At 35.0% G+C, this 26140-nt stretch overlaps 1 protein-coding gene across 2 annotated transcripts in view; it reads left to right on the forward strand.

Annotated features, from left to right (window-relative positions):
* The window catches only part of Gbe1 (1,4-alpha-glucan branching enzyme 1), a 227105-nt gene that overhangs the window by 136960 nt on the left and 64005 nt on the right, over positions 1–26140 (forward strand). For both annotated transcript variants that reach the window (XM_034515560.2, XM_076943070.1), the window contains exons 8-10: positions 16297–16412; positions 20003–20130; positions 24181–24279. In XM_034515560.2, coding sequence (XP_034371451.1) covers positions 16297–16412; positions 20003–20130; positions 24181–24279 — 343 coding nt within the window. The remainder of the gene's footprint in view (positions 1–16296; positions 16413–20002; positions 20131–24180; positions 24280–26140) is intronic.

Below are 26140 nucleotides of genomic sequence, written 5' to 3' on the forward strand. Positions count from 1 at the left end.
ATACTTGGATGCAACCATAAATAACTTTCACTTTCCATTGCTTTCTCTGTTGCTCGAATATGCTGCTTGATAGCCAGTATTCTTTTCAAGCCCAACTCATGGTAATGTTTGGATGTTGCTGCTTTGAATTTTTAGTCTATTGGGAATACTTTTGTTTCGGGCCAAATTTAAATGTGTGTGATTGTCTACTATGTCATATTTTAAATTAATTTTCTGGCTCAACTAGACCTTAAAGGGGTGAGAACAAGCTTGTGATCACCTACTTCCAGTAAGCAAATGAAGCATAACTTCATGGAAAAAGCATGCAATATGTTCTGGAACTTCTGAAAATGGTGGCTTTCTCTTTTTTCTTCATTCAGTGTTCATCGTCAATGAAAGAGCTGAGTCACATTAACAAGTTAAGAAATATTGTGACTGACAGTTATTTCATGCTGTGTGTTGTTTGGACTTCATGCTGCGAAAGAGTCTGAAATGTTCACGGCGATAGTTCAGCATGTCAGTTAAAACCAGAAAAATATTACAAAACTGACCGCTGACCTTTAGAGAAGCTTGGAAAAAAAATGTATTGAAGGTATAGTTTCAGGAAACAAGTCTGAAAAGGAGAAAGACACTGTTTTTTCCATAAGTAGTTTTCCTTTTCAAAATCGTTTTATTGATTTATTTTATGTGTGTGGATGGCTGAGGCACACGGGTACCATCTATGCATGTGGAGGTCAGAGGACCACTTGTAGGGATGTGTTTTTTCCATCCTCCTTGTGGGTTACAGGGTTGAACTCTTGTCTACACACTGGGCTGCCTGTTTCTTGACCTACTGAGTCTTTTCACTACACTAAATAGTCAGCTTCCTTAAATGCATTTAAAATTTAGATTATTCGTATAGTATCCCATAATGTGAGGTTAAGTTAAAGAGGAAGTGGTGGACTTTAGGCTGTAACACCTTCCTATGCTTTCCCTTGGCAAACATGCCTCAGCTTAAGCAGTGCTTATGGGACCAGAGGCCAAATAGTTTGGACAGTATCTCCCTTAGTGGAAACAGCGGTTTCACCCAAGAATGTTGAAGACTGAACCAGAAAACCCTGTGGATGCTTATATGTGTAGAGACATGCTGATATCTAACAGTCACTGTAGAATTTGCTGAATTTTTAGGAACAAGACTTAACACTGGTAAAATTAGCAGATTTCGTTCTAAGGGGATTGCCGAGCCAATAAAAAATTAATTAGATGGATATGATTTTTAAGCTGAGCACACACTTTGAAAAACAAACTTTTGTGAACATACGTTCACTTATTAAGTAAGCTAAAGACAAAATACTTAAGTTTAAATAATTAAAGTTAGAATATGAAAATTAAGAAAAAGTGAATAAAATTCTAGTGTGCATTACAATATTGTTTAAATGGCATCTTCCTCAGAAGCAAATAACATTTTTCCACATTTAGATAACCAGAGATGATAATGATCTAAATACAAAAAAAAAAACCCCTTGTCTTTCTTTTCTTTTCTTTTGAATAAAATAAAAAGAACCTATGAAATACAAATTTCAGTGAGTGAGGTGTGAGTAGCTTTTATATTTTCTCCCTCTCTCTCTCTCTCTCTCTCTCTCTCTGTCTCTCTCTCTGTCTCTCGTCTTTCTCTGCCCCCTCTCTCTCTTATATTTTTCCCTTTTCTTTCCCATCCCCCCTCTCTCTCTTTGTGTGTATGTGTGTGTTTGTACATGCACATAATTATCCAAATTATAATGTACAATCTGAAAATGCTGGTGTTGCATAGACTTTTATAATGGAATGTGAAGGTTTTATTTCTAGTTTTGTGCCTCTGGTCATTTCTTCATTTTGCAAGTATTTATTGGGTTGTCTCAGTAACAGTTGTTCTGCTCACTCTGGGAATAAAGCCATGGACAAAATACAATAGTTCTTTGGTTAACAGAATTTTTTTTTCTTGAAAGAAGACTGTAATGAATCAGTTTGTAAAACAGGTTATAGGATGGTATATAATTGCTGTATAGAAGGAAAGAGGTTGATAAACAAAATATAACCATAATGTACATAAGTGAGAGAATAGGGTTGGTAGAAAACTAGGTATATATAGATACAGTTGGCATTAAACGTTGTTGTCATTAAAGTGGGACCCTGCTAGAAGGACAGAATTCTAGCCTGAGTAAAACCTGGTAAGTATTGGTTACTGAGAGGAACTTAGTTATGCTTCAGGCACAGAAAGGAGACCACTGTTACTAGTGCTTAGTGGGTAAGGTACTCTCAAAGTACTCTGTGGGAACCAGATCAGCATGGATCCTGTTAGAGCGTCTGTTAACTGAGTCTACTGCAAATAATAAGTGGCTTTGTTTAGCACGATAGGCATCCTCTAGCAGAGCCTGTCACGAGGTCAGAGCACGCCGAGTAGAGATCATTATTCTCAGCCAAGACATGTACTGCACATTTGTGAGAGCCAGGGCATAGATGGCATGGGGATTTGATGAGAGGTTTCTCATATATTCCCAGACATCTTAATACTTGGTCTGTAGCTGGTGACACTGTATGGGTAGGTTTAGGAGGCATAGTCTGTCTGGAGTAGTATGCCACTAGGGGTTGGCTTGGAGGCTTCAAATCTGTGCACTTTTCCCAGTGTGAGTTCTCTGTTTCTTGTTTCTTGTTCCAAAGCTGACCTGTCAGCTGTTCTTGCTACTCATCCTGATGCTCGCTGTTAGACTTCCATGTTGTTAGAGAGATGGACTCTGACCCTCTGGATCTATGAGTTCAAAGTAAACCATCCCTTCTCTTTGTTGTCTTTGTTATGGCACTACAAAGGTGACTGATATAGATTACAATATGTACCCTCTGGGTAGCTTTGGTAATTTATGTTATAAATTAAATTATATATATACATATATATATCATATATTATTTATATAATATACAACATGCACGCATATATACATGCAAAGATATACACATAAAGATATATCTTAAACATACCATGGAACTCTAACAAACAAGATCCTTACAGAAAGTTTATTTCAGAAGTTACCTTCTATATTTTACCATATGACTCAGTATAGTGAAGAACATAAACTTCTATTATTAGTTCTGTATGTCTAATACTAAAGTCCTGCTTGTTTCTAATGTATTGATTTCTTTATCGCAAATAGTTTATTTTTTTTATTCCAGAATACATCTGCACATCTTTTATTATTTGGTTCCTTTAAATTGTCTTTCATGGTAGACTTTATTTTAGTCAGCTGTTTTCCGTATCATAAAATATCTGCGTTCAAATTCTGTTTTTTATTACATTCTAGGTATGTAGCCATGTGAGAACTAAACACTGATATTGGTAAAATTCATAAGCTGGTATTGCCTGGAGAACAAATTTTATGAGCCCTGTGCCAAGTCTGGCATGTGGCTTGCATTTGTAAACACTTGCTATTTTACATTTGACCCTGACTTCCTTTACTTGAAATCACCAGAGCTGAGTCGTTGTATCCTAAGTCAAGACCTCCATCCATGCCTAGGATGTTTACTTACTGCTTGTACAAGAGAAGGTTACTAACCCTTGTCGTGATTTGTGCTTCTGAGAGTCATTGTGGGAATTGCATAATTACTCATGCAAAACACTTAGTACAAAGCATATCCTTTAGTAAGCATGTATTAGATATCACTATTTTAACTTTACATAATCAGATCAAAATAATTTTTAAAGCTACACTATTGTTTCTATATATTTTCACATATTGATGGAATAAGGAACCCAAGCTTCTTGGCTATATTTTTAGCTGTAGTATCTATTCTGTTGACATTTGTCTATTTCCACATTAATAAAATTCCAGGATGTTGGAAGTTCCATTTTTGCCCATGAAAATCCTTGATATAGAAATCATATGTATGTAAAAGTTCTTGATTATATTTGAGCTCTATGGATGATTTTTAAAAAATTAATCATTGCAGAGCTCTTTGAAAAATCTAGGCAGCAATGTGCAAATGCAAAATTTATAAATGGAACAAACAAAAAGGAGCCGAAGATTCCTCCAGGACCCTGAACGTTCACGGCTCTGTCCTTCTGTTCTCCTCACCAGAGACTTAAGGAGACATTTGGGGAAATGTTCAATATTTAATCATAAGCATTCCCATCCAGTGTAGGCTATACATGCAGGCCAGTATGAACTTTAACTGTGGCCTGCACATACGACTGTGTTTTTTAGTTGCAAGATATATTTGCACGAATGTCCATGTGTGTTAAAACTTCTAATAGAAAGATGTGTTGGTTAGCAAAAAAAAAAAAAAATTAAATTATTGAAGAGTTTAATGATTTTCCTTTTGCTAGTGATATACATGTTCTGAAGGTCCTGATTTAGAATTTACCTTTTCTAAATTTGCCTTCATGAGAATATATAAAGTTATAGAGAAAACAAACTCCATACTTTCTGTCAAAAATCAATTTTCTGAGCTTTAGCCAGATTCTTTGTTCCTGTGAACTTTGGCAAAAAATGCTACAATATAGTTGTTACTCTTAATTCACTATATTATATAAAGAATATATGTTTTACTCGAATTTTCTAACTAATTTCTTACTCAGTTTTCTTCCTGAGGTTAGCGCTCTACATTCTACATAGACTGATAAGGGATGTTCTCATAGCTTACCCTCATATGATGCTTACTGTTCATGTTTGATTTAGTTCAGGAGTCAAGGAGGTTTTGTTGATTGAAATTTTCGTTTCTTCTCTGTATGTGTCTGTTAAGTAATTAATGTAATTTTAGTTTTTTACCCTGTTTCTCAGTTAAGGCTGTGTTTTCAAAAAGCCTTTATTTGGCATCTATTTTTAAAACCACATGTGCATTATTAATTTATGGCGATTATTTAGGCTTAAATTAACACAAAAGTGGCACAAAAGCTGGTCCCCATCACACAGAATTCATGCGGAAGGAAACAGGAACTTGCTCACATAAAGGATGCCTTCAAGTGCAGCATGCCCAAAATTGTGGGAACACTTTATGAAGGTGTTCTGGGATGGGTAGATGTACAGTAGGAGAACGACAGAAGAGGAATCTGATATTTGTCTCTTATATGATAATATTTTTGTTTTCAATTCTATGGGTATATGTTAGGTCAAATTATTTAGTCCATGCTCTGGAACAAAGTGTTCCTGAGTTTGAATTCAGTTTAAATTTAACTTCATGAGATTATAAGAAGATTAAAGAAACCAATCTCTATACTTTCTGTCAAAAATCATGTCTCTGAAGTTTAGACAGGTAATTTGTTCCTGTGGACTTCTTTAAAATTGTTAGAATATGATTTTTACTCTTAATTCAATGTATTTTCTTTGTGTATTTGAACTACTAAGATTATTTTCATAAGGCTAAGTAAGGCATAACTCTGTTGAAAACATCTATCTAGGGTCCCGAATAGCTTTATTTTTACAGTTCCATACTAACAAACCCAGTCCTGTATAGATAAGTGCACACACCTAAGAATACAAGTACACACACAAGCACACACATTCATACACAAACACCTGTACCTTTACACACACACACACACACACACACACACTTTCTCCTCCATACACACTCACCTACTCACTGTATGGAATAAAAAATAAAAGTAAAGCAAATAAAAAAAAAAAAAGAGGAAAGGAAAATAGCTTAGAAACAGGCAAGACCAATGAAAGAGTAAGAGATCTGCAGAAAAATCTTATGGGTGGATGCTGTTTTGATCCACATACCTCTCTGCCAATCCATCTTTGGAAATGGAATTGTTTAACTATAAGTAAATAATCATTTTGTACCTAATTATACCATAATAACATAATAAGGAATTAACAAGTTAAGAAATTCTAAAATGAAAATATTGTAAAAGCTCATTTAAATATATTATTCTTATTAGAAGTAATGTAGAATGAAAAGTGAAAATGTATATTTCATTTCCTCCAAGCTTTACCTTTAACTTGAGCCTGTACAAGCTAATTACTAGATAAAATGTATGTCTTTCTGCATATATCATTAAGTTACTGTCCCTTATTTTTATATGAAGTGCTAGTCTGCTCCATTTTATAACTAAGTTGAAGATTTTAATAATGATTGGAAAGACACATGATTTCATGCTGCCTAGATGTACCTAAAAAAATCTACAGTATTCATTCCAAGAACAACGATATTTTGTTAGCCCTACCTCTTTAAAGGTCCATAGAATACCTCAGCTGTGTCTGATTAAGTATTATGACTTTAATGAAACATAGCAGCTTAGCTTGGCTAGTTTTGGAAAAGATGCTGACAGTTTTTCTAAAATGTTAAAGTGTGTGTGTGTGTGTGCGCTTGTGTGCTTGTGTGCACAGGTGTTTGTGTATGAATGTGTGTGCATGTGTGTGTACTTGTGTTTTTAGTGTGTGTACTTATCTATACAGTACTGTAGAGGCCAGAGGATGATGCTATAGTTGCCTTTTGGTGTCTTTCTCAATTGCCCCTTTCCTTATTTTTTAAGACAGGTTCTCTCACAGAACTTGAAGATTATTTCTGTTAGACTGGCTGTTCAGTAAGCCCCAGAGATGCTCCTGTCTCTGCCACTCAAGGGTTCATATCTTACCTCTGTGTCTTTGTGCCAGGCCCTCTACACAGGTGCTAAGTATCTGAACTTAGAACCCCATGTTTACTCTGCAAGCACTTACCAACTAAGCTGTCTACCTAGTTTCTTAAGTCTATTGTATAAAGTGTATTGTATAAAGATGTGTTGAAAAATTACATTTGGCAACAAACTTTGTTCAGATTATAAATGACAGAAATCATTTAAATGCATGTGTTTAAAAATATTAATGACTTAAACACCCTGGGCATTCATTAGTAGTGTGGATGGTTTGTTAATTCACAGTGCCTGTTTCTATAAGGACATTAACTTTCTCTTACCCTGCCTTATTGATCTATTGTTACTTCTGCCATATGTACATAGGGGTATGCAACATTGCATGTATATACAAACATGCTCACACTTATGTGTGCACAACATACACATGTACACACAGAAGCAGCCTCCTACATGTTTGCTTTTTTGTAAATCTTCCTTAGGCAGATAATATATGGTATATGAGCGAAAAATAAAACTTGAGTATTTTTAGGATAGGTTTTAATGGAAGCATTTAGGAAACAAAGTGAACAGTGTCTTATTCTATATTGTTTATTTATTTGTTAAAGTAGACCTGCATTCCTGTTGTGGTGGTACACATAATTTCAGGAGTATGGAGGCAAAGACAGGCAGATCTCTGTGAGCTCAAGTCCAGAATGGTTTACATACCAAGTTTCAGGTCAGCCAGGTATATATAGTGGAGTCCTGTCTCAGTAACTGGCAAACAAAAAGGGAATACTTTTTTTGACTTCAGGTCACTTAGAAACAATTTTGATGATACTTATTATAAGCTAAGTATAACCTAGGTCAAAGGAGAAAGCTATTATTTTAGAATAATTAACTTGCATTATCAGGTCACTGGATATAATCTTACAAAACACTTTGGTAGTTTATGTCATCCAGATGATAAATACAAAAGAGAAATGTCCAATCATCATTTAGTATATTTTTTCTCTTCTGAAGTATGTGATATACATTTTTAGTATTACATGTATATCAATTCTTTATGGTCATGTCAATTTTTTCTCTTATTTGCTGAATTCATAGTTCAAAGCATAAGTAAAATACATCACTGTATTCACCTAATTTTAAAACGTGCTATGTTTTTAGATACAGTTTTCAAGGGTGGTATAATAAGAGTATTATTACAGTAATATTTTAGTATAATTTGGCTGTTTGGGGGTTATTACCTCTAATATGAATAAAAAATGTTTTTTCCACCCCTACTTGAGGAGCTGTGCCATTTATGACCTCTGTGGATGGAACAGTCAGTTTTCATTAAGGACTTGGTCCCTGGTAGATCAACCATGCTCCAATGGTGGCCCATAGCCATGAGTATATGAGTGGCTCAAATTAGACTCACCCAATTATAAAATTATAAAATAGGATAGGAAGTTGAGTGGGGTTGGATGGTGGCAATTGGATCTGGGAAAAATTATGTGGGTGGATATTGGGTAAATACTGTTAAACTACTCTGTGTGGATGTATCAGATTTCCAAATAATAAAATATTATACTAGAAAGAAAAAAAAGAAAGAAAGAAAGAAAGAAAGAAAGAAAGCAAGCAAGCAAGCAAGCAAGCTCAGAGAACCTGGTTTCCTCAAGTCTACTCAGTTGCCTCAGCTTTGATTTTTAAATACTGATCAGAACATCAAGGATTTTGCTTCATGGTATTATGATTTATTCTTTAATACCTGTGCATCAACATGGCCAGAAGAACAGCTAAGACCAGTCTGCTACTTTTCTTTGTTTTTGCGTGATTCAGCCACCATTTAATAATATTTTATATTTATATCACATTAATACATTTAGTAACATCTGTTGACCCAAGTTGCTTATTTTGAAAATTTTATACATTATTCTGGGCCACAAATAAGTAGGACATTAGGCAAATAGATTTGAGTTACAAAATGTGATTTAATTAAATAAATGTCATTATGTCTGATTACACTTGCTTGCCAAGAAAATTTGGCTGTGTTTTATTTCATTAGAAAGTTTATTGGCAGACTGTAAGACAATCAACAATTTTGAGATCACAGATATTTTGTAAAAATCTTAATATTGGAATTATCTGTGCATGACAAAATTTCCTTAATAATTCTCCTTCCTTGATTAGAGACTGACTGTTGCAGCCGTCTAAACCAATTGGAATCCTGATTACTTTGATTGCTATCTATTCTTAAATTTATATATCATCATCTATGCATTCTGTTCAAATATGAGATATCTATGATTTAAACAGTTTGGTAGCTGACGATTAACAAGAATGTCAGCTTTTGTCTCTATATTTTTCTCTGTATTTTTAAGCTAAATATTTAAAATAAATGTCTAAAACCACATGTGTAACCAAATGTTTAGGCTTCATTTAAGTAAAATAGTGGTGAGTTACTCAAATGAGAGAAGGTGTGATTAGTTTCTAGCTCACAATGAACTGTTTAGTGTATGAAAGCCATAACTAAATTTTGATCCCGCTCTAGTGCTTTAATGCTGGCCGCTGATGTACTTTTGGTGCAGACTAAAGAGCACTATCTAGTTCTTGCAATGGTGAAGACATTATGTTTCATCGTCATGGTTTATCAGGGAAGGGTTAAAAGCCTTACGTCATGAGAATACTCTGAGAATCAAAGCCCAACCTTGTATGTGGAAACACTCCAAAACAATAGTGGCCTGAGAAATTCTGCTTTATATTTTTATGGATTCTAGTCAACTGGATATATCAACTGAGTTATGAGCTGTCTGATGACATTTTGAGGTAGAAAAAGCTCATTGAATTTTTTTACTCATACCTTTTGCCAGATACTTTTTATACTTTGACACATGGTAACCATTCAATTGAGAAGACTTGAGTTCATTTAGGTAGCCAGAGAGCACATGAAGAAGCACTTGTCATTTGGCAAGAATTTGGAATACATCATGACCCCTTCCTCTCTACTCTAGAAAGATGGAAAAATAGAAATTCTCATTACTAAATGTGAAATTTCTAGACACATAGTATAAGTCATTCTTCATAAATCTATATTGTCATTCATGACATATTCATTTAAACTTGTCTTAGTGGTCTACTGCGAATACAGATTTTAGATTTCACAAACTAGTCCATTCCTGTTTGATATTAATGTTTTCACTGTCCATATGAATGCTGGAAAGTTTAGGTCATGACCCCACCTGGATACTTAAACTTCCTTTGGTTGATCTTGACATCTCTCCAGCTTTAAAATGATATTAAATTATGCTTGCTTTTCCACCCCAGAGTAGTAACCCTAATTTTTAATACTTATCTAGACAAAGTTAGGTTCTGGTCTTGTAAGTAAAAAAAAAAAAATACATAATACATAATTAAGATGGTTGTCTGGAGAAACACCTGCTGGCAAACTAGCCCTGGGTTAGTGACTAGAAATTCAGATTTTAGGAAGGCTTTTACTATTTCTAGGACTGGTAACAGAGTCTGTCTTTATATTCTTTTTTACAATGTGCTTATGTTGAACACCTGCTTTTTTTTAAGTTGTAGAAGTCTAAACTTGGTATGTACTGTGATAGTAAGTCCTTGGACACAACCTGTCTATATTTGGTATAGATTTAGCTTGAATGATGCCATGCAAACCATTTCCCTTGCTGAGACTTTCTTATACTTTTATGCTACAAAAATCTTGGCTATCCATAGGTATACCTCTATTCCAAATCTTCTATGGAATTCATTTTTTAGTCTCTGAACTTTGCAAGTGGTCCTGAGAACTGAATCACTTCTATTGTAATTTGGGCTCAGTGAACAGAAATAAATGTATTTATGTAATAAACAAATGTATTGTCCACATCAAATTGAATGTTTACATATTAAAACATAAAAAAGCTACATCTTCATCCTGGTACCATGGTGACACTCCATGACCTGACTGTTTTTCCACATGGGGTTCTACATTCTGTATTTGCAAATACATGCGCTTGTGTACTTGCTCTGTGGACTTATTATTCTCCCTGATTCTCTCTGTGAACTTCTCTAATTCCCCGATTTACTGACCTGAGCATAATCAATATATTTCAAATTAGTTTCTCCAGGTCAGTGAGTTTATAGTCAACTACATCGTCTAGATTTGTCATGGTAAGATTATATACACATCTAGACCACAGTAATGAGACATTCTTTATAAGTATGCATTTATTTTATATCTAATTGTCTTTTCTCATGTAACAATGGCCAGCTATTTGTAAAATGTTAGTCATAGAAAGCTAATTATTTTTGATTAACTGCTCCTTATAATATAGTGTCAATAATTAACAATCTAGGCTTAGTAATCTAGTATTTGTAATATAATAATCTAGTTGAACATGTTTTACAGAAATGTAACAGAGCTTTGTCTTTGTCTACTGTCTGTCTGTCTCTATCTCTATCTCTCTCTGTCTTTCTCTCTGTCTCTCTCTCTCTGTGTCTCTCTTTCTCTGTCTCTCTCTCATGTGTATGTGTGTGTGTGTATGTTCACTAGTATGTTAATCACACATATGTATGTTCATGTACTTTGAAGGTAGAAGAAAACCTCAGGCATGCTTCCTCAGATGTCTTTGGTTTTGAGACAGGCTATTCCTCTGGCCTGTGGCTCCTGATATAGAGGGAAGTTGAGGCATAGGAATCCTGTGTCTGCCCCTGTCCTCTAGGATGATAATCACATGCCATAGCTCATGTCTATTTTACATTGGTTCTGGAACTGAAGCCAGCTTCTCTTTCTTGTACCAGAAGCACTTTACCAACTAAGCTATCTAGTTCTCCCGGGAGCCTTACTTTCTTGACCTTTGCTTTCTGCATGCTCTTCTTCACTTTAAATTTTTGTGTCTGAAATTTTTCTTTTGAGCTTATTTTTTGTGTCTGTCATTTTGTAGGGGTCACAAAGTTTTATTTATCAATGACTCTTAAAGTATAATGACATTATTTTGAAGCCAATATAAATTATTCTTTTCAGATAGATAATGATTCCTTTGCTTTGGGTTAGTAGTACTTTAGAAATCTAAAGAATAGAATTTACTCTTTGGAAGATTCTAATTTGATACTCAGTTGTCATTTGCTTAGTTTTGGAATATCACAATACAGGGTTTTTTTTTCTTTTTCTTTCTTTTTTTTTTTTTTTTAGATCCAGTGTCTATGCACATTGTCACACTCAGACATAGCTGTTCCTTTTCATATGTTAAAGCATGTTATAGTTCTTTTTGGTCAAGAGCTGAATAGGTGAACTACTATAGCAATTGGAATCAGGAGGCCTTTTCTTACTTCCGCCCTTAGTTTTAAAAACCTGAGCTAGAGAGAAGCCTTCTTTTCAGTGATTGAATTTATATCTCTTCCCTCTTCTGTTTGTCTCTTAAATACATATCACATGACCAGGTTTTCATTTTCTTTTATCTTCCCAGATAATATAAAGCAGCTTATTTTGGAGGAATCTATTTAACCTTAGAATTTACTCAGTTCATGATTGTTTTTTCTGTTTTATGAAACTAATGTCCATTAGTGTAAGCCAGTCTTGTAAATAAGTAGATGTCTTTAGCATAAGGAATGTGGAGTGACAAAAGCTAAGAAGACCTAGAAGGCATTTGCTGTATCTGCATAAATTACACTTTTGTAAAAAACATAAAATACTTGTTACCCAACCTCATATAAAGAATAGTGACCGTCAGATAAGGCCTAGGGAGGGACAGTTAGTATTGTCTTTTTATGATTTTATATCTTTGTACATCTGTCAAGATATCTATCATTTAAATAAATATTTACCCTGAGGTGTCTTTTAATAAAAAAAAAAAATGTGTTTAGTTTCACACAAAAAAATGTGGGCTGGAGACATGTGTCAGTGTCTAACAGTTCTTGCTCTACAGGTACTAGGACCACTGTGTGGCTCCCACATTGCAACCTGACACTGTACAATAATAAATCTGAAGTTATTACTAGCCTCTGTGTGTGGGACAGGGACAGTAGACACAGGCACAGGCTCTCTCTATCTTTCTCTCTCTCTGTCTCTCTCTCTCTGTCTCTGTCTGTTTGTCTGTCTCTCTCTCTCCTTCTTTCCCTCTCTCCCTTTCCCCTTTCCCTTCCCCATCCCCTTCCCTTCCCCTCTCCCTCTCCATCCCCCTCCCTCTCATTCTCCTTCCCCCCTTTCCCTCCCCCTTCCTTCTTTCTCCCCCTCCACTCTTCCCCTTTCCCCCTCCCCATACTCCCTCCCTTTCATCACCCTCTCCCTCCCCGCTTCCTCTCCCTCTCTCTTTTTCTCTCTCTCAGACACACAGAATCATGTATAAATACATCTTTAAAAAATAAAAGTATGTAAAAGTAATGACATTATTTTAAATGTATCTATGCTTTGAAAACCATGTTTTCAAACTTATTAACATATAAAGCTGTAACCTATTCAAATCTTTTGAAATTTTTATACAGCACTGAACTTTCTTTTAAAACAACTACAGACATATATGAGGGTAAAAAGGTATATAGGAAGTGTCTCCAAAACACTTTTGCTGTAATTCTAAAACCTAGAAAATTAAAGCTTACTAAATTAACTAAAACATCAAAAAAGTAGATCTTGATATTACTACACAAAATAATTTGATCATTGTACAATTGTAACATCTCTTTGTGTTGAGTTCTGCCTTTTTTTTTTTTTTTTTTTTTTTTTTTTTTTTTTTTTTTTTTAGCTATGAGGATCTTAAACAATAGGGGCTAGAGAGATAACTTAGAGAGGACCTGAATTAATAGCCAGCACTCATGTAAATATTGATAAAGTACATCTGTAATTCTAGCCCCAGTGAGGTACAGTTTGGAGGACTGTCTTGGCTTGTTTGCTAAGTAGTCTAGCTAGTCAGGAAATTCCATGTTCAGTGACATATCTTACATGTCTTTTTTTCTTTTATTGGATATTTTCTTTATTTACATTTTTGTATTTAATTTTTTATTTGACATTTTATTTACATTTCAGATATTATCTTCTTACCCCATCCCCCCACAGTCCAGGAACCCCTTGTCCCATCCCCTCCTCCTCCTGTTTCTATGAGGATGTGCCCCCATCTACCCCCTCCCACTTCCACTTCCCCACCCTCGAATTCCCCCACACTCGGTGTCCAGTCTTCATGGGACCAAGTATCTCCTCTCCCACCTATGCCAGACAAGGCCATCCTCCCCTATATATACAGATGGAGCCATGGGTCCCTTCCTATGTGCTCCCAGGGTGGTAGTTTAGACTTTGTGGAGCTGTGGATGGTTGGTATTGTTGCGCTCCTCATGGGGCCACAAACCCTTTCAGCTCCTTCAGTTTTCTCTCTAACTCCTCCATTGGGGACCCCTTGAACAGTTTAATAGTTAGCTGTGAGCATCCACTTCTGAATATGTCAGACTCAGACTTCTAAGGAGATAGCTATATCAGGCTCCTGTCAGCATGCACTTCCTGACATCCACATCAGTGTCTACCTTTGGTGACTGCACATGGGATGGATACCCAGGTTTAATGGTCTCCAGACGGTCCTTCCTTCAGTCTCCCCTCAGGAAGCCCTGATCCCATCTCCCCTCCCCCTGCCTCTATGAGGGTGCTACCCTACCCACCTACTCCCACCTCCCCACCCTGGCATTCTCCTACACTGGGGCATCACACCCCCACAGGAGCAAGGACTGTTCCTCCCACTGATGTCTAACAAGGCCATCCTTTGCTACCTAAGTGGCCACAGCCATGGGTCTCTCAATGTGTACTCTTTGTCTGTTGTCCATTCCCTGGGAACTCTTGGGGGGGGGGTGTTGTCTAGCTGGTTGACACTCTTGCTCCCCCTATGGGGTTGCAACCCCCCTCAGCTCCTTTAGTTCCTTCTTCAGATCCTCCATCTGGGACCCAGTGCTCAGGACAATGGTTGGCTGCGAACATCTGCCTCTGTGTGTGTCAGGCCTTGCATAGTCTCTCAGGAGACAGCTATGTCAGGCTCCAGTCAGCAAGCACTTCCTGGCATCCACAATAGCCTCTGGGTTTGGTGTCTGTATATGAGATGGATCCCCAGGGGGAGCAGTCTCTGTATAAATTGCTATAATGAAGTAACAGGGCCAAGGCAACTTGTTAAAAAAAATTATTTAATCTGGGTCTTTTTGGTCTAGAGTGTTAGAGTCCATGACCTACACAGCAAAGAGAATGACAGCAGGTAGATAGGCATGGCACTGAAGTCACCGCTGGAACTTGATGTCTTTTCTATAAGCAGGCAGCAGACAAAGCTAACTGGAATGTTGAGTGCTTTTAAAGTCACTAAGCCTGCTTCCAGTGACACTCCTCCTATCAAGAAGACTACACATTCCTAGTCTGCCTCAAACCATTTCAGGGACTGGAGACTAAATATTCAATTATATGAGCCTATGGAGGCCATTGTCACTCAAATCAAAACATGGTCTAAAAAATTAAGATGGAACATCAATTGAAAATTACACATGATGTCCATATGTGAATTCCACTTGAATTTACATACACCGAGCCCACATGTGTATGGGTTAATAAAACATAATTGAAGTTTACCTTTATACACATTTGACCTAAGCTTCTTGAACCTCCAGGTTTTCCTTCATGCAGTCAGCATTGCTTATATTCTGGGTTTTCCTTTCCAAATAGTTTTCAAGCGTACAGTAAGTTTTTAAAGTTCAAGGTAACTTATTTCAAGTAGGTATGCACATCAGTATTCACCTTTTTCTGAAGATTATATTTCTACTTTTGAAGTTGATTGCGATGGCTTAATCTCTGCTTTTGTCGGATTGTGCTTTAATATGAAGAAGGTTTAAAAAATACATAAATTTGAGCTGTGTTAAAGACTTGTATACACAATTACAGCTTTGTCATTAAGCTAAATGAGGTATTAAAGTCTTAAAACTACAGTTGTAATAAGATAGAGAACTCAGCCATGGCTGAGCATCTGAAGGAACACTAATTGACGTTGCCCTCCCTTTAGTTGTCCAAAATAGATTTGCTTCATGTGGTGTTTTTAATTGAGTAATTCAGTTCTTTTTCCTCTACTTTGATGGTTGTATAGCTCTCTGTTGTATACTTTATTGAACATGTGAATATTTTTATGATTACGTCTTCAGTTTTACTTTTATAAAAGCACAGTCTAGTAAATGTAACATTATTTATCATGTGATTAAGACTTTTTTTTTATCATTTATTTCTTCTTTGGAATTAAAGCTGCTTGAAGTTTCAGCCAAGGATTTTAGAAAGATAGGCACTGAAGCCATTTCTCTGACCTATACTTAAAAAAAAAAATTGAGTAGAAAAAAAACCTTCTAATTCTTATGATATAATCCACAAAAAAAAAAAAATCTTGATTAAAATTGAGTTATAAGTAACATTTTCTTTTTAGCTACATCATTTCTAGTAATCTTTCTGGTTGCCAAGAGTACCTCACTGAACAAGACTTCACAGGCACCTGCCTTGTGGTTCTTTTTTTTTTTTTTTTTTTTCAATGTACTTTTCCTCAGATTTTGAAAGATTTTGTGGCTAAGGGGAATTTAACATGTTTTCATTTTACAATGACTTCTGTTATATAAAGGGTATTGGATGATTTCTCGTGTTTATAGTATATTTTTCTTGAATATAGGGCTTCTTGAGATAGATAAGTAAATGTAACCTATAATCCAAACAAGTGATGTGTAACAATTAAGGAAAACCTTGGTTGCAATATCCTTAAGTATCTTTTTCTCTAATGTTTTAGCTGGGAAGTTTTAAGGTTCCTTCTGTCGAACATAAGATGGTGGTTGGAGGAATACTGCTTCGATGGCTTCCGTTTTGATGGTGTCACCTCTATGCTGTATCATCACCATGGCATGGGTAGGTACCTGAGTCAAATGTGAAGGATGGGTTTATTTTTCATTCTTAAATCGTAGCCTGGCTTGAGGTTCTCCTTTAGAAAGTGCTGTGGCTGTTTTTGGCAGCTTCATTTTTAGTTGTCTATTGTTCGTATATTTTGGGTAGTCATTTCTGCTATTATTTTGGTAAGAAGGAAAACAAGCATGGATTTCCATTTGTATCTGTCTTTTAGGAATAAAGGATTAGTAATACATGACTTTTAAAAATAAATGTAGAAAAACCATTTACCATAGCACATTCGGATGTATTAAGACACATTTTTATCATTTATATTAAAACAGATACAGAAATGATAAGTGAGAATATATTTATTGTACATTATACATGTAGAAAACATGTATATCATTTATTTGATTTTAATTAAATTGAAGTATTGATCAGGCCATCATTTTGAATGTTGCACAAAATGAAACTCAGAATCATAATTCCCCAAATAGGTGATCTGGAAACAGTTGATTTTCTTTTATATTGTTTTTGTTGTTGTTGTTGTTGTTGTTGTTGTTATTGTTGTTCTTGTTGTTCTTGTTTTTAAGACTGGATTTTGCTTGATACACTAGACTGACCTCAAACTACTAATCTCTCTCACCTTTTTTCCAGAATGATAGATTTTCAGCTATGGGCTCCCACACCCAGCATGACTGTATTCTTTTTAAAAATACATTTGGTCATCTACTTGTGGCCATGGGGACTGCCTTTTTGAGGGGTTTGTATTCCCAGTAGGACTGCCTTGGAGGAAACTAATTTTTTCTTTCATTTTCAGGTAGATACGAGTTATATGTTAAAGATAGATGCCCAACACAGTTCTTTGGCATCATTAAAAATTCTTTGTCATATAGTGTATTCTCATGACATTTTTTTTAACTTTACAGTTTCTTTGTGTATTTATGACTTCTGATTTTTGTGTTTTTGTGGACTTTCTCCGTGTATGAATGTGTGTCTCTGTATATATGAGTTTCTTGTGCTTCTTCTTTGGCTCTCTTTCTGTTGTTGTTTGTATGCTTTGTCCTATCCTAATTTGGCTTTGTTTTATCTTATTACAATTCCTTAGATGCCTGTTTGTTTTCTAAGCTGTGACAGAAAGGGTGTGGATCTGGTTGGGAGGGGAAGGTAGGAGTAAATTCTGAGGACTTGGGAGAGTAGATGCCTTATCAAAATATAGTGTATTAGCAAAATTATGTTTTTAGTAAAATAAAATAGTAAAAAAAATCAACTGAGGATATATACGACCAAGAAGAAGATAAAGATGCAGAAAAAATGGATAAACAATCAATCCTGACAGGTGTCTTCTAGGAAGGGAAGCTGAAGCTAGGGACCACTGCTCTTTCCTCTTAGTCATGACAGTGCTTGTAGGAAAAAATTTACAACTGTCACAGTCCAGGCTTCCCCTTTGTCTTCCCCAACTTTAGAGAGAAGCTGTGTTTGAGGAGACAAAAACAAACATGGTGAGAGGCAGAGATCCTTTCAGAGTATAAAATTGTCTCTGTTGAAGGCTGGGGGGGGGTGAGATATTGAGGAAATTAACTCAAATTTATGGGTTATGTAAAATATGTTACATGAGTAGGGAGACTCAGGAATCATAAAGAAAAGAATTCTGAGTGACCTTATCTTTTTTTCCTTTAGAATGTCAAAACCAAAACTTAAAAATACAAAGCCAAGTTGACAGGTAGATGCTAAAAAGATGTGATTAAGTAATTAGTATAAAGATGAAGTATTTAATCTATAAACTCGGTGAGAAATTCATCAGGTCATCTAGGAAGAAAAAGTTAGTGGCTTCTTCGTGAATTAAAAAAAAAAAAAATGTCTGAATTCATGCTAGCCTGTTACCCAAAGCAAAAAGCAGTATGTTCAGAACTCTTTGGTAAACAAAATGAAGCTTATGACTGTGATTGCTAAATGGTAGGGAGTGAAGAAAATAGGGAATTTTAGCTGAAAGATACATACTTTGCATTTTAAGACATATATATTTGAGGCCTATAACTTAGATGTGGTTATCTGTACTATATTGCTGGTATATAATTTAATTGAAACTCATGGCTTTCAAGTCAGGTATTATTTTTAAAATGCAACCACCTCGTGCACCTCTAACTCACAGGTATGTTCTAGTAATTATTCATAGAATAAATGTGATTGATTCGGCTGAGATAATGAGCAACACAACACACCTATATTAGGCTCCCCAGGTAAACAGTGTTTCCTATGCACGTCTGATGGACCTGTATTGGTAAAGATAGAAGAACTTACTACATGAACTTGTCCTCTGCTCCTTCTGTCCGTCTTAGTGATCCCCTTGAAAATAATAATAATAATAATAATAATAATAATAATAAATTTTTAATAGATGCATTTTTTGTCTATTCCACACTGTAAAGGGAGGAATGATGGCGTCAGCAGTTGGGAAATTTGACAGTGAATGATTATTGAGATATGTATGTTGAAGAGCTTGTGGCTTGACCTTTCACAGTTACACATTAACTTATCCTTAAATGTCACAGCCCAGCAGATGGACAGGACTAAACAAGGATCAAAATAAAGTGCTTAGGTAAATTGAACCAGGGGCGGAGGTAGGGAAGCGAAGCTGGGGGTTGGGGGAAGACAGGTATTAAGTTTTCATTTTATTTAGTATAAAGATTAGAGTAATTGTGAATACACAGTGAATGGTATAATCAAGCTAACCAAAATAAAAAATATGTCAGAGGAGGCAGTAGAGAATTTAGGCCTAATTTATTCACCTTTGTAGCAAATCTGTAGTAGACAAATCAGAGCCATTTTAATGTAAATAATAGTTCTTAAGTTTTCAAGGTGTTTTTCACATTTGTTCTGGTTCATCCCCAAGGGACTGCCTAGAACCTAACATTGGCATTTTATTAAAATAATATTAGTATTAACTAAATGTGTTCTTTGGTGTGTCTAGAGTGCATCTGACCCAGCTCCGCTGCTGCTCCCTCGCTTCCTTCCCATGCTACCAGCCAGCCCTCTTTGCCCCTAGACCCTTTCCCAGATTCATAGCTTGGCTTTGTAAGCCATTTGGTTAACCAGAACCATCAGTGTGACCACAGGATTGAGACTGTCTGTTTGTGCCTGTTGGGGCAGGTACAGACTTACAGGCAATGAATCCATCCTGGATTGCCCATAGCAAGTAGTTCAATAGTGATTGGTAGGCCTGCTGAGACCCTCCTCTATCCGTGCCTGGCTGTTTCAGGGCCCATTATTTTTCTGTGTCCTGATAGGGTAGAAATGCATTGTAAATTTGATGTATACCATTCAATTTCAGTGTTGCATTACTTATTTCACCACTATGAAATTTAGTTACAATTAAATTACATCTTTGATGTGTTCTTCATTTTGTTTCTTTCAAACAGAAACTGGTTTGCAGGATTTTCTGGTCTCTGTGTATTGACAAGAAATACTGACTTCTTTACTGAATTATATTCTTAGGTGGTAACTTCATTACACTTCCTTAGAGTAACACATCCCTCACTATTTGAAGTATGTTTTCATAGATTAAGGTTTACATATTTATATAATATATTTCATTTTTTTCTGTTCATCAGGTCAAGGTTTTTCGGGTGACTATGATGAATATTTTGGACTACAAGTAGATGAAGATGCTTTGATTTATCTCATGTTGGCAAATCATTTGGCTCACACAATGTACCCAGACTCGATAACAATAGCAGAGGTAAGTCTACAATGAAGTCGTCCCATCTGACTCCCTTTAATACAGAATATTTTGTTAGCATACAGTATTTGAATAGCTAAACTCATGTCATCAATAATTGCGAAAATGGACTTATGCCCTGACGATGGTCCAGCTAGCTTGTAAGGATGACACATTATTTGGAATTCACTGTTGTCCTAATAAGGGATAATTTACACTAATTGCTTGTCACTATTCCATTGTTAGAAAGAACATGCCAGTGGTTAGAAAGTAAAATGTCCTAATCAGTGGACAGGTCCTTCTGCCCCGAGACCTTCTGTGGTGAAAAGAATTGAATATTAATGTGCATCTGTCAATTTATTTATTTATTTATTTATTTTCAAGTTTAATCATTAGACATGGCACTGCACACTTTCCTGAGCGTTTCGTGTTCTGATGCGATTACCTCTCTTGTTTATATTATTGCTCTCTGGGTGCCAAATGTTCACTAGTTATTCATGATGACTAAAAGTTCATGATTAACTGTCCCAAAGCTGTGCAGTAATGATATCATTCGGTATAGGCATAATTGGCAATCCCCTTCTTGGTGATAAATGTGATAAATTAAGAAGTTTGTTAAATGCTTCTGCTAATTTAGATTTAATATTAAAATCCCCCTTGGTTTTCAGAGTCCTCTAATTTGAAATTACTATTAAAATTGAATTTAGCATGTGGATAATTTTTATATAAAGTCTAGTGGTGGACATGCAGGATAATAATCCTAGGTTGAAGAAGAGTCAGCACTTTAAGATCTATACTTGTCCTGCTGGCTTTCCATCTACAGGAATGAGTTTTCTTTTAATAGCATTTATTATTTCTAGAGGCCTTTTCCTGTCTGTCATTTCTCAGATCCAGTAGTATCCAGCTAGTTCGTGTAACTCTGTTGTTAGACTGTAGATAGTAAACAGTTTTATTTCTGTCAGGCCTTTTGCCTTTTAAATGTCATTTGGTAATATTTTCAAAAGATGTTTCTGAATAATATAGAATTAATTCCCAAGTCCAACACTACAAATCACCCAGTTCTATTCACAGTATCTACTTCACTGGCTCCTCTCAGAGCTGAGAGTTCTATTTTGTTCTGAATTCCTTTTAACAGCAGGGTATTTTTAAATTTCATTTTACTTCTTAAAAACAGTATTTTAATTTATCTGTCAAACATCAAAAAATATTATGTCAATTATATTTGTGACAATCCAAATCAGAGATAATATGTGTGACAAATTACTACAAACAATTAATGACAGAACAAATCAAAAGTGAATCCTGAAGAAAGAGAAGCAATTATTCAATACATAAAAGTTAAAATTGTTACATTGATCTCTCCACTCATTTCAAGTAAAACAGTTTCATCATCTAGGGAGCTCTTGTCTGATTATCAGTGTTTCTACCAACGAAACTCTGAGCCTTTAGCCTACTTTATATTACTTGGTTTTAGATTTTTTTTAAAACAAGATGTGCTTTCAATTTATTCTACTCAAATTGAAAACTGCTTCAATTTCAATACATGACTTTTCTGTCTAGTTGGAGGCTCATCACAATGTAGAATTGATCTTCATGAGCTTTTTTCTTTTTTAAAGAAATGTAGAACAATGAATAAATGATGGAATTTTATATTAATTTATATAATAGTAATATGAATTTATTACTAACAACAAGTATAGTAAAAACTTTTAAAGAAAATATATACCAGAGTACAAATATTTTATGAATGAAAATATTTTATATGAGTTACTACCATCCTGGTCAGTAGTCAAAAGTACGTTTTAGATTTTTAAAGAATTAAATTTATTTTAATTTAAAACACATAATCTTTTTATATACTGTAACAGTAGACATGTATCATTTAGAGTTGGAATATATATATATATATATATATATATATATATATATATATATATATTCACATTCATTTAAAGGAGTGGCTACTAGCACATCACTTTCCAAAGAAAACTTGGATGAACTCATGAGCTTACAGGCTAGGTTTCTAGAAGTCTGACTTAGGGATTGTGACAAACTTGATATTCATGTTTTTCTTATACTTTATTTTTTTCAAAAGGTATATCCAACACAGACTTTACAACTGTTTTCAAGCTAAGTTACCTTGAACTTAAAACCTAGATGCTAGCCATCTTTCCAGATCATTCGATCACAACAATTTGCAAGTTATTTTGTCTGTAATACCAGCATCTAATAAGGAGCTTGATATTTAATAGATTTTCAGTCCATTTTTAACAGCAAATTGAACTGGATACCTACAATATCTGTAAAACCATCACTTCTGTTTTGATAAGTATGACTTCTACAATGTCTGCCCTGTTGATCTTTATTTATCCTGCTTCTATCACGAGCTTTAAACAACTATAAAAACATACAGTGTTTTGGTTAAGCATTTTAGTTCCCCATGGCTATATCTCAACATATAACACATTTATTTATATTGGTCTATCATAACATTAGTTAAGAGTCTGGAGAAGTCAAATATTTCTTTGCCTAAATTTTTCTGTGGGTAGATTATTAAAATAGCATTTCAGCTATCTGAGATTTCAGACTATGATGTCATTTTTTAAAAATTGGAGAATTTGAACAGTGACACAGCTTGTCACAAGACTAGAGAATATGTATTTCAAAGGAGACACAAAATTTAGAGCTTAAAGATTTAGGGAGCACTGGTGGGAAGGTGTAAGTCTCTCTCTCCACTGCCTTTGTCAATTGGCAATTGGCAATATGGGCTGGTAAGTACTGTGATTTTATGGTAAGTGTAGTTATGTTTATTTATGTCCTCATTTATGCATATAGATAAGTCAGGTAAAGACACCTTGTTTATCTTGTACCACCCAGCACCATTGAGTCTTTCACTCAGCAAATCTTTATTGAGTACTTTCTTTGTGCTATCTGCTAAACAAGATTCTTAGCTCGCTAAAGCAGCTTCTTCCACTATGGATCTTACATAAAGCTACTAGGGAATCCCAGGTAGCAAGGTGTATAATAAATGCTTAATGTTTGATGATGCTATTGAATTAGAATCATAATAGCTAATATTAGAAACATATGTCTACTATTATATTTTGAAGTTTATTACAGGACAAAATGCAAACAAAACTATCACGTAGGATGTTGTTTGTTACTGTAAAGAGACATTGAAGATAGAGAAACTCCATTTGAAAACATGCAGTCTCAGGAAGAGGTAATTAAGAGTAAGTTAGACTGGCCACAGAAATTGAACAGATGAAAAGGATTTGTTTGAAATCTAGCTTGAAGTTAGAATGGTAGTATTTAGCTTGGATTTTGCTGCTGTTATCACAAAAATAAAATCTGGTACATTTGTATCCATATACCCAATTTTTCAGCTCAGTTGTCTATTTGATTAATATTTACTTATCAGTAGTCTAGGGGTATCATGACAGGTGACAACTCTCTGTCGACAGCCTTGATGCCTGAACCATGACTCCACCATTAATAAGTCCCTACCTTTTTCGATTTCTTCACCTCTGTGTGCCTTTGCTTCTATATCTGCTAATGAAAACATCCAGGAGCTGATCTCAGTGACCCTTTCTGGTACAACCCACTAATGTGAAGTCACTGTCCTGCTTTATTCTGTATTTGCTGTGTTTTCTGTTTCCTCCGGAGCTCATACCCACAAGCCTGTGGATAGAGAGAGAGATTTGTAGCAAATATATTGTACATGGATTTTGGTTCGTGGTAAACCTTGTAGGAAAGAAAAACACATTTATTTCAAGCTTCAAACAGTAACCTGTTTTTGAAAAGACTTTTGCTATTTTTCTGTTCTCAGGATGATGCTAATGAAAGGGAGGAAATCTTTTAGATTGAAAGTTGTACTAGAGTGTAAGCATTAGACAAAAGTCTTATTGGGAACTAAGATATAAATTTTCCACTCTATCTGGTTTTATAATTATATTTATTAAAATACTCAGAAATCTATGCCTCTGTTTCTTAAATTTAATTATTTGCCCTAGGCTTTTCTGTTGTGAAAGTTGTTTCAATACTGATCATTCTAAATGTACCTTATTTTAGGATGTATCAGGGATGCCGGCTCTCTGTTCTCCAACTTCCCAGGGAGGAGGTGGATTTGATTACAGATTAGCGATGGCAATTCCAGATAAATGGATCCAAGTAAGATTTCTTGTCTCCATGTATCATATATGAATGTATTTGTGTTCAGTTTATAAATTTATTAATCATTTATCATTAATTCATTTATTAATCATGATCATTAATTACAGATATAGGTGACCTATTATATCTCCTACAAATGCATCATTCTTTTTTTTAATTAGGTAGTTCTCAAAACTTTGAAGGAATATTCCTAAGCGTTCACATGTTTATTATTCAGGCCAGATAAATTAATATTAATAAAATGTTGAGTGGAATTTTGGTTTATTAATATAGATCTGTGAAACTGCAGTAGTCTGTACTTAAAACACATTGAAAACTTTATCAAAACACTTATGCCTATCAATAAACATCTTTTGATGTAGAAATTACTTAATTTCTTGTACTTTTTACAGAATGTGGTCTTTCAGTTACCAAATCTGGGACACGTATACCTTTATTCAGTAATTCTTACCAAATCTCAAACAGTAAAATGATGTAATCTAGATGGTAGCTACATTTTCTTCTCAGTGTACTTTTATTTATTTATTTATTTATTTTTCAAAACACTATCAATATTTGTATAAACATATATACTCATACATGTATACATATATAAACAATACTTAAATAATAAGATGTATTTAAAAAGTATGGGGGGTTGGGAAAAGTGGGAGGAAGGAGAGAAAGGGGAAAATTATGCAAATACAGTGTTCATATATGAAGTAAAATGATGTAATCTAGATGGTAGCTACATATTCTTCTCAGTGTACTTTTATTTATTTTAATAATTGCAGTAATTTATGTTCCCTCTATCCTTCTCTTTGTCTCTCTGTATCAGTCTCATTTTCTCTCTGTATGTTTCTCTCTCTCTCTCTCTCTCTCTCTCTCCCTCTCCCTCTCCCTCTCCCTCTCCCTCTCCCTCTCCCTCTCTCTCTCTCTCTCTCTCTCTCTCTCTCTCCCTCTCCCACTCCCTCTCACACTCCCTCTCTCTCTCTCTCTCTCTCTCTCTCTCTCTCTCTCTCTCTGTGTGTGTGTGTGCATTTATTGGAGTCTTTCTAAAGGACCAAAGGTATCTTATAAGCTTAGGTTTGATAAGCATACTTTGAGAACAAATGCCTATAGTCATGATCTGATTAAATATAAGGAGTAAGACATATGTATAAGTGACCATAACTTCCAGATACGCTCTTATATGCACACGAATTACTTCCAAGAGACCACAGTGATAGAAGTATATGGTGATGCAGATGAATTTGTTGTCCTTTCTGTTCTTCTAGGCAGGTTCTGCAAAGCTGTGCTCTAATACTGAGGTTGTACCAACTTGACTCCACGTAATGACTCATTAAACTCTAGAAGGTCCACACACAAGTGTTTTACAGAGTCTCTTAGGCAGCATGATTGTTGTGGTTTAGGACATTAAAAGATGAATTAACTTTGTTGCTATACAAATAATGTCTTTTCACATTTTTTTCCTTTGCCACAAGTTTGTCAGCCCAAATTTCTTAAGCCTTCCAGTCTTTTGTATAGAATTCTTTCTTTCCTACGTGCCAAATCCTACTTTTTAACCTATTATTAAATTCTTCACCATCCTTTGTCTAGGCTCAAGAATATATCAAAAATATTGATCAACCTAGAATTATTTTCCAGTCAATCATAGCTCACAGCAGGTTATAATCATCTTACAATGTTGACAGTGTTTTCTTCCTCGAAATCTTTAAAATTAGTCTATTAAACCTTTTAGAACCTTCTGTACAATAGTAGGCAGTGTGTCATGCAAATAGAACTATTAGCATCTAACACTTAAGATATGGTCATCTTGAATCCAAGAATCCTTTGAAGACAAATTTCATTTCCTATTTTATGCAGCTACTTAAATGTG

Source organism: Arvicanthis niloticus, chromosome 12 (assembly GCF_011762505.2).
Source record: "Arvicanthis niloticus isolate mArvNil1 chromosome 12, mArvNil1.pat.X, whole genome shotgun sequence".
NCBI lineage: Eukaryota > Metazoa > Chordata > Mammalia > Rodentia > Muridae > Arvicanthis > Arvicanthis niloticus.